Source organism: Carassius auratus, unplaced genomic scaffold (assembly GCF_003368295.1).
Source record: "Carassius auratus strain Wakin unplaced genomic scaffold, ASM336829v1 scaf_tig00041627, whole genome shotgun sequence".
Lineage (NCBI taxonomy): Eukaryota > Metazoa > Chordata > Actinopteri > Cypriniformes > Cyprinidae > Carassius > Carassius auratus.
Genome location: NW_020526659.1, coordinates 15,386 through 26,080, shown reverse-complemented (window position 1 = coordinate 26,080; position 10,695 = coordinate 15,386). Strand labels below are relative to the sequence as shown.

General features: G+C 34.7%; 1 protein-coding gene across 1 annotated transcript; it reads right to left on the bottom strand.

Moving 5' to 3' along the window:
- Window positions 1–268: 268 nt before the first annotated feature.
- LOC113085452 (uncharacterized) lies at window positions 269–3,575 on the bottom strand. Its single transcript, XM_026255138.1, has 2 exons — window positions 3,501–3,575; window positions 269–2,866 (listed from the first exon to the last, which is right to left on the bottom strand). The coding sequence occupies exons 1-2, from the start codon at window positions 3,573–3,575 to the stop codon at window positions 620–622; spliced, it is 2,322 nt and encodes a 773-aa protein (XP_026110923.1). The 3' UTR covers window positions 269–619.
- Between the last annotated feature and the right edge of the window lie 7,120 nt (window positions 3,576–10,695).

Here is a 10,695-nt window from a genome sequence, read left to right as displayed (position 1 = left end):
GTCTTAATCTAAATGGCATGAGACTTGGTGACTTTGTGGACACTTGCTGACAATTCAATTCTTCATATAAAATCAATAAAACACAACAATTAAGATATAGCCAATGCATAAAAGATGCAAATGGTTTGTGTAAATTTATATGGAGTTCTCAAAATTCATGGGTAAATATACAGAATATTTTTTATTATTATATTTGTACTAAGGATGCAATAATATAAATTATTTACCCAAAGTATTCATTTTCTCCTCGTCACATTTTGCATTGAGATACTGTCACAATAAATCTGAATCTGATTATTTGTTAATCTCGTTAGTAATTATTTTAAATAAGCAAGTACACATGTGATTTTCAATTAATGTTTATTTGTATTGCATTTTGTACTTTTTATACATATATACATATCATTTGTCACATTCTGAGATTGAAATATGCAGTTAATACAAGAAATATATTTATATTGAGTTATTCTAATGAATAGATGGGTAAGCATACACAATTGCAATTTTACTAAATTTGTACTAATGATTAATCCATAAACATTCTTTTCTCAAAGCATTAATTTTCTCCTCCTCACATAGTACACTGAGATACTACAGTAAATCAAATTCTGCTTATTTTTTAATCTCTTTCATATGTGTTTGGTAGGGGCAAAATGACAAGCCCATCTGGTCTTTTTACAATTTCTATACATTTGTTTGTTACTTCAGATGGAAGTACTGCCTTGTAGCCTGCACAGAATGTGACATTAAGTATGTGAGAATCCATGCAAACATACTCTGTTCGCTTTTTGTGAAAGGCTTGAATTTGATTTGTTAACCTTACCAGTAAAACTGGTTGTCTGGGGGTGGCCTGTGTTTGAACAACAATGTGTTCAATTTTTGCAACCTGTTGGCCAATGGTTACCAAGGAATTACATCTGGAGTATTTTGAGTCATACTGATCAGTGGAGTAGAGTGTCCCATCACAAACAAACCTCTGAAAGTAGGTGGCTTGATTTTGTTCTGTATGAATTCCAGAATCCTGTAGTAGGATGTGCTGAGACATTGGTAGCTCCTTCACCTGACCATGACCAAAAAAATTGCAGCTACTGACCTGTGCAACGTTTTTGCACAAGGAATAACCCCGAAGTGCTGATGAAACGTATTCATGTGCCAGGGAGTCTTCTGCAATGTAAATTCTAGTTAATCTTTTTAGCTCCTTTAGTCTTGCTAGATTTTGAGCTATTTGCAATGGTAAATGTTGTGTTCCATTGAAAAGTTTGAGCAGTCTACCATTATGTCCTTCAAAGACGAATGTTGACGTCAAGGACAAAGGTCCATGTCTTCTGACACTCTCAGCTAAGTGGGTGAGGAGATGAATGTTGTAAGACACTTCTTGCTTTCCATACAGAGACTCGGTTAGAAGTACAAACTCACAAAGAGCCATATGAGCCTTGTCGATGTTCACATGTGAAATATGTGAACTAGTTAGCAGATAAACTGCAAAGGCTAGTAGCATCCAGTGGTGGAAATACTGTGTCGGGATTAAACCCATCAGTATAAATGGAGAGATTAAAAGAAATGTTCTCCACTCACTTCCTTTCCATTTTTGCCGTTCTTTTACAGATCGTGGCAGACGGGTTATCTCGCTAGGTGGCCTGACTGATTTCAAACGTTTGTCTATCTCTTTCAAGACACATGGATTTTTGACGTTTACTTCTGGCACTTTGTTGTCAAACCACAAGCCTGTTATTTGCCGCACTACTCCAAGAAGTACACTATGTAAATAGTCTGGAACAAAACTTTCTGCCATGTCAAAACACTGTAATGTGGTCAAAAGACTTGGTCCTTTAACACCATTGACTGGGTTATTTACAGAGGCCAGTTCTGCATCATGGATCATGCCTTCATGTGTTCTCAGACTTGGAATGGGTACTGAGAGTGGGTAGACCCTGGTAAACCCATCACCCTTTTCCACTCTCTCTCCAGAATGAGTGCAAAAATTACAGCCATGTGCCCCATTAAACTGGTTGATATTCTGCACTGGAGCCCTTGCAACAGAGTCAACACTGCATAGAATTGCAGCAACTTTTGAACATTCGTAAGTTTTTGTCAAAGTGTTGTGCCACACAACACCCTCAGATTCTAAAGATCTGCACTCTTCAATGAATGGTTTAAGAAAGCTTTCCATTTTTGGCTTGGTTTGCCCAAACCAGAGTGCAGGCACCAACACAAAGTTTTTTCGTTCGGAAGGAGGGACTTCATTTATGGTACACTGAATTGGCCACATTGAATAGCTTGAAGAGTTAAACACTGGGACACCATCTGTATTCCATGTCAAAGATATATTTCCCTGCTCTGTCAGCATTGGAATTCTCTTATACAGTGTACCATCACTGATATCTTGGATGCAATCAGAGTTGTTTGTCTGTGATAGTTTTTCATTTAGTTTGTGATTTTCAAAAAGATTTTTAATTTCATCTCTCAAGGGGGTGTACATAAAATAATAGCCTTTACTCAGATGTTCTGATACTTTGCATTCTGTATCACACATTGGACATAGTACACTTTCGACATCTAATATGCCAATGTAAGCCCCACAGTCAGGATTCAGACAATAGTGATGTAACTGCCAGCTGGCTGTGTCAAAAGCACGCTTGAACAGGTAGTTGGTGGAGGGTAAACTATTTTCAGGGAGAAGCATCTGCAGCAGATGCAGTAAATCTTGACTTCCTGCTTTGGTCACATGGTGGCGTAGCATGTAGCCCAGAAGTGCAGTTAGACTTTCCCCTTTTGAAAGTTTGGCTCCAGGATACAAAGGCTGGTCTCCATCAATGACACAAGTGGTGGTTCTGATATTTCCATCCTCAAGATTGGAACTGCTTAGCTAGAGATTAAAAATGAGAAGGAAATAAATGTATGAATGGTCATTTAAAGTCATTTTACATTCCAGTTGTCCAAATTACTCATGCATAACTTTCAGAAAACAGTGCTGCCAGTGCTTTACTGTAAAATCAAATGTACTGTGAATTTAAATACAGCGATGAAGTGTAAAATAGTCAAATATACTAATTGAAACAAGTTATTATCACTTAAATATTTAGTTCATTGCACTAAGTAGAAAAATTTTAATGTGTGAACTCAATCGATCAGGAGAGTTGAACTGAAGTGTTTTATGATTAATTCATTGCTTTAATACTCAAGTTAAATACACTTAAATTAATAATATAATATAAATATTAGTTGTTAAATTTGAATGGTTGGCACAATCGGTTTTCTGAAATTAAATGTTATCCTCCATGGGATTATTCGGTAACAGAATTTATTTTCAACTTTTTATTCAATCTGTATGATTGTAAATACATATTAATAAAGGATAACTTCATCATAAAAAGGAAGGCTTAAAAAATAATTGTTTCATTTAGACACTGTCCATGGATGTGCTTGACCAGTTGGCTAAATGTACTTTATAGCACATTTGCATAACAAGCAAACATGTCCTTTATTAGACTATACCCTACCTCTTCATTGCTCAACCAATGTGTGTTTTGCTCTTCGTCTTCTATATCACCACCTGACCACAGCATCTCATTCATTACCATCAAAGCTGAATGCAGGGTCGTACTTAGCTGATGCGAAGGTGCAAAGTAGAGCGCATCCCGGGGTGGCATTCAGTCCGTTACCCCTCAAGTGCGGAGTCCGTTGCGACCGCACCAGTTGTACCCCCCTAAGGACGGCGCTGGCTGAATGTATGTTACTCATCACTGAACAAAGTCTGTGCCAATGGCGTTTGGACCTCGGTTTTTTTTTTTTTTTTTAGGACGACAAGACGTGGTTCTCTGCAGTTTCCAGCTAAGCAAATCCGCTCCCACTTGCAGCATCACAAAAGTGCTCCTATAATCATTTCACATCAATTTATCAAAGCTTATATTAACAAGTGAAATGTCAGAGACAAGTATCAATTACAATACAATAATAGTTTACTCAAAACATTTACCCCAACATTTTTGTCAATCTTCATGTGGTTCCAATCCTGTATGTGTCTTACATGTCTGTGGAATGGCATGAGTATAAGTAAATAACAATTCAGGTGAACAATTTGTTTTAAGGGTTATTTCACCCCCCCCAAAAATAAAAATGATGTCATCTTTATTTACCCGACTGCTGGTCTCTGTGCATGAATGTGCGTTGTGACCAATCAAGATGAATAAAAACACAAAATAAAATACAATCTATGTGCTTTTTTCTCTGAGGTAAATACATCTGTTGTGCTCATTGCAACAGGAAGTGATCACGTTCATCTGTCAGCTGTCATTTTGACTCTCATGACAACCGAAGCTCCAGTCCGGAGTCAGTGGAGAAATTACACATTTTTGGGATTTCCTTTCTTAGTTTTTTATGTAATATTTTTATTAATCTTGATTTTTTTCAAAACTTGTGTGCAATTCAGTGTGAACTGAACGAATAGTGTCTCATGAGCACACAGTCATGCACAGAGACCAACAATCCAGTCAGGATGTTTGTTAAATAATATGAAAAAGTTCAGTATGTTTCTCACCAAAAATTATTGTATACACACACAACACTTGGAATATACATCACATGAGACATAAGACCACTCTGTTATACTTTGGCTTCTATTTTAACAGCTTGATGTTATTCGCCATAGACTGACATTATATGGACAAGCATATTCGGGACATTTTATTTAAATCTCCTTTTGTGATATGACATAAGACAAACTTCAAGGGTAAGTAGATGATTATTTAAATTTTGGGGTAAACCATAACCCTTTAAGGAAAAGCATTTAACTGACTGAAAAAATATAGATTTTTGTTGTAAAAAGAAGTCTGTCTTACTGGAAAATAAGTTGTGGTTCCTGAATTCCATGTTGATCTCAATGCGCTGAGGCAGGGCTCCGTCTATCAGAATGAATGCACATAAATGGGACAGCACATAAATAAATGACAGTACAAGCGTACCAACAAAATCTAATCTAATCTGTAGTTCATGCTACCCACGTGTCATACGCCAAGTCTTGTGAGGGCACAAATTCACTTTGAATGGTGAACAGTTTAACTCATGCCGTATAGAGAGTTTGAGGACCGTATATTGAAAAGTTATTTACAAATATATACAAATGAATATATATATGAAACAAACACATACACACATACATTGTGTGTGTGTGTGTGTGTGTGTGTGTGTGTGTGTGTGTGTGTAAAAATCACACAAATCCAATATACAGATACATTAACATTATGAAAACCTTTTAAATGAATGCTTAATGTAATCACAAAATTTGGTCACAAGACAGACATGCAAGAAACAATGAACTTACGTAAATGATATTGCTATTTTAGATTTGGGCCATTTACAGTGGTTTGATTTGACATCAAATTTAATCTGTGAGAAACGTTTCAGATCGTCTAGGCACGCACAGCATAAAAATATCATTATTACATAATATTATTGTATGAAAAACATAGTTAATGAGGTAAAACACTTACTCGGTGTTCATCTTCAGTTCTCTCTTCACAGCAGTTCAGTCAGTGTACTGTTTGAGTAAATGAATTACTCTTGGATATTGGTTTGTTTGAACTCAGAGGGAGTGTCAGCCACATTAAACAAGTTAACAGCTTAAGTCATTTGTGAATTAATGTTTATTAGAGATGAGAACAGTTTAAAACGATTCAGTTCGATTTGGTGAACTTGTTCAAAAAGATCTGGTTACATCGAATGATTTGTTCGCAAACCGGATATCACAAACTGCTTTGTTTTGAACTCTCTCTCACACAGACACGGAAGAGAAGACAATGCTGAATAAAGTCATAGTTTTTGCTATTTTTGGACCAAAATGTATTTTCGATGCTTCAACAAATTCTAACTGACCCTCTGATGTCACATGGACTACTTTGATGATGTTTTTCTTACCTTTCTGGACATGGACAGTATACCGTACACACAGCTTCAATGGAGGGACTGAGAGCTCTCGGACTAAATCTAAAATATCTTAAACTGTGTTCTGAAGATAAATGGAGGTCTCACGGGTTTGAAACGACATGAGGGTGAGTTATTAATGACATAATTTTGCTATCTGGGTGAACCAAGCCTTTAAGTTAATTAAAGTAAATTATATAAACAATACATGTAAAATGAGTTAAAACACTTAATTATGGTGTTTTCCTTTGATAAAACCAAATTCCCCATCGTGAGTGAAATAATATCTCTCTCTTGGAGAACAGCACATAAATATCGCTATAAATCAATATAGTGTTATTAAATACATATTTTAAATGAGATGAAAACACTCACTTTCAGAATTCCCTCATAGAAAATAACTGACATCCTCGTCTGTTCTGGTTCGGAAGAGTATAATTGTTGAATTCAGTGGTTATTTTGTTTTCTTTGTGCCCAAAATACATTCTCATAGCTTCATAGATTTACAGTTGAACCACACATGGACTGTTTTACCAATGTGCTTGCAACCTTTCTGGCTTTGGGAACATTTCAGTTATGCTGCGGTCTATGGAGAGATAGAAAGCTCTCATGTTTCATAAAAAATATCTTAATTTGTGTTCTGAAGATGAACAAAGGTCATGGAATCACACAAGGGGGAGTAATTAATGACTTGTTAATTAATTAATTAATTGTAATTTTCTTTTTTAGGCCCACTATCCTTTAAAGCTATAGAATATGATTTGTAGACCAGATCATCTTTGAAGCACCACAATATTTAATTTAAAGTGCTATTTTGTCACAAATATTGCACCTTGTGAATTGAAGTCTATACTGTGATTTCAATGAAATTTCAGATAATTGTTCACCTCTACTGTTAAATAAACAAATAGATCTGGACATTGCCCAAACATATTAAACATCTTACAAATGGAAATACATACTTCATGAAGACTCACATCAAGTAATGTCAGTTAAAATGTATGGATTTACACACAGTACATCGACACACCTTTCCTTTTATGAAGCCGCACTGTAGTGGGAACTGGACAGCCTCCTTCTCCCACACCTTCATCTGTTAATAACATGCAAAAATTAAAATATGTAAAATATATACAATTTTACACACACACATATATATGAAATATATATAGTATATATTTGATGAATGGAGACAAACAAGGAAAAAACATTCCCACGTTTGCTCTGTTTATCTCCATTAATACTATTTTCTGAGCATATTTTCACTTGCCTACATCAACTCGCTCCATCCATATTGTCACCACATATTTTACATTTACACCCTGTTCTCTTCACATCAATTATCTTTCTTAGATCATAATACAACTGTACAGTTAACACAAACAGTATTTAGTACAAATAAAAGTTTTATTGTGTATATTTTATATTTTGTGTGTATATTTAATTTACAGAAAATAACAAAACTAAAACATCAAAGAGAAGTAAAATAATGTACATTACCCAGTGTATGTTAAAACAAAAATACAACAATAAGAAATCTAAGACAGGCCCTAGTGAACAAATCTGTTTCGAGATATTTTTTTAAAGGGTGTAATGATGGGGTGAATTAAGGGTGTTTGGGACAGTTTCTGAATTTCAGCCTTCTGCAAGGTTTCTTGCCATAAATTAAAACATCAGCTCAAACACGATACACTTCTGTAATACTGAAGATGTTAACTACTCATCTGAGGAGGAGACATTGATATATTATTATAATGAAAGGATGCGTGACGTACACTTTTCTGTAAACAGGCCTGAAGAATCACCTAAAGTTTATTCAAAGCAGAAACCACATTCATGTTCTTTATGTGGAAAGAGTTTTTCACTGCTGCAGAATTTAAAAGTTGACTAGAAAACACACACTTCACTCTGACAACATTGATTGGTTTGAATCCTGAAGGAACCTAAAAGACAAAGTTAAACATGAGACGATAACACTCACAGTCATCACAAATCTCTCAACAACTATTAAACCATTTTATTTGCTTCTAACATATTTCTGAATTTGTGTGTTCCTATTGTTTTTTTTTTCTTTTCTTTTCCTCCTTTTTAATACGGAACACTACTTTATTGTCTTTAATGTGGGATGATTCTCCTTTATACACAATGATTGGCAACCCTCAGCTGGACAAAGTAATGATGCAATCAAAAACCAGTTGGACATTGAGCCTATAAACATAAAGAAGCAGAAACTGTAGAACAAGTATTAATACTGCACCTTATATGAATAGAAATAACACCAAGTAAGAAATAAATACAAATCTCTGCATGTGGGACATTTCTAATAAATGATAGATAACCGTCCAGGAAGAGTGAAAATAATAATGCAGTGTTTAAATGTATTAGGTGTAATATTCTCTCTCCAGTACAGCAGGTGGCAGTAACTGTTCAGCTCGCTCGAGACTCTCCAGTAAAACCCACGAAGAAGAAGAAAACGAAACGAAAGTAACTGAAGACAACACGCAGATAACAAGAGAAAGCGTTGCTCGTTAGATTTGATGTCCTAGAAAACATTTTTCATTTTCAAGCTTAAAGCACAGAAAAAATGAGTGTTTCAAATACATATGAATTCTCTTCTTAGTGCACAAGACTGCAAGTAAGTTTTCAGAAAGGGGTTATTGAAAACGAATGTGTTTCTGAAGGTTTTACAGTATTTCCGCTTCTGTTTTATGCTGTTGTTCTTGTCACGTGAAATCGAAAGTGTTTTTAAATCAGCCATTTCTCATTAAGATCATCTGGTTGTTCTACATGACAGTGCAATAGTTTGTAACTCACTTTATTTTATATAGTGTTTTTGTTGCTGTTGCTGCTAACTGAACATATTTCTTGATCTCATTAACCTCTTCATCTCCAGGTCACACTGAACAGCAGATTGTTGTCTCAAGCCAGTGCTGATCAATGACAGTTTAGCTGCAGTCTGTCAGAGAAGAGAGGAAAGATGAGTCTCTCACAGAAACAGAGGTAAGACTGAGTCTGTTTTCAGACAATCATTTTAAACACTGCTGCACTTTCAGAGGATTGCTGGAGAAAACACAACCTTAACAAACTGTGTTTTATATCTACAAATGATTTGCAGAACTTCAGAGCTTCATAACTTCCTAATTAAAAAATAAATAAATACATAAAAATATTAAAAAAAGTAGCCTTAGATGATAAATATCTGAGAAATAGAAATCAAAATTGTAATTTTACAATCACTCTTCAGCACTGGTTATGTACTTGTACTTTTGGTTTTTAGGTCCTAAATTATTTTCAGACATTAAAAATGACTCTTAATTTAAAGGGTCATATGATGCTTTTTATTGCTTTAGAAAAGTTTCTCTTCTTTGTGTCATTAGTGTAAGATCAGGATCACATGTGTCTGTGAAGAGTGACTGGTCAAAGGATGGTGACATGCCGAACTTCAGTGAGAAAAAAACATCTATCAAAAGGTATTTATTATCTTTGACATTGTAAAGTTGTGTTGGCTTATTTCTCCACTAAGATGCTTGTGATAGAAATGAATGAAATAAAACAATAAACCACTGATTTCCTCTTTATTGAACTCAGTCTGGAGCTTCTTTCCAGTAACACAATCACACAAGCAGACACAAGCAGGTATAAATTAACCATGAAAATAGATCATGCAGCCAAACATGAATATGTCTTTCAATCTATCCATAGTCATAGATGAACAAATGCATGTCTATACTGTGCTTCATTACCATCCTCAACAGTGAAGCTCTTTAAATGAGACTGAAGGAGCTCCTGTAGTAAAGTGTTTTGTTCTTTGTGTCATTAGTGTAAGATCAGACTCACATGTGTCCAGCTCTGTGTCTGTGAAGAGTGACCAGTCAAAGGGTGAAGGACCAAACTTCAGTGAAGAAACAACATCACGAACCAGACGGTATTTGATCTGTTTCTTATTTTGTTTAAACATAGACTGTGTCAGAAAGTGTGTCAGTGAATAATTATCATAAAACTACTTGTAGTCAATAAATTTTAGATCTTATTGTTTTTCTCTTTGCTAAAATCTTTAAAATATACTTTGGTCATATATATTTTTTTCCCTAAAAATGCAGTATTTTGATTTATTTTATTTACTATTAGGCTTCAGTGTGAAACATTAGATCCAGATTTACAGTCTCACAGGAACCACAATAATTTTACAGACAGTCTCCTGCAGATCTTCCAGGTAATAAAACACATTTTCAGGAATATTTAATAATCATAATAAACAAATATGTTATTGAATAAGAATGTGACAGAACTTGTATTTCTATTTTTTTCTTAAGAACCCATAAAATAAGAATGAGAACCTATTTTTATTAATATTAACAGCTAATTAAAGTTACTCAACTTTATTTTTGATACATATTTTTCATTACTGAATAAATATTAGATGATTTGTCTGTCATTCATTTTTGTCTTTCTTTGTAGGATCTTGAGAGCAAAATATTCACATTTCTGAAGAAAGAACTGGAAAAGTTTAAGAAAATATTACATAAAGAGGACAAGCAATACTTTGTGAAGGACTTTAATGAGAACAGATGCAGTATGAAAGAAGCAGCTCTTGATCTCACGCTCTACTTCCTGAGAGAGATGAAGCAAGATGAAGCTGCTGATACTCTAGAAGGTAAGAGACTCGTAATCATCTGTCAGACTGTCACTTATAAATGTAGAGAGAAAATAAGATTAAACAATGTCTGTATTTTTGTTTCTGTTTAGATGAGCTGGTCTTCATTCATCAGCTAAAGT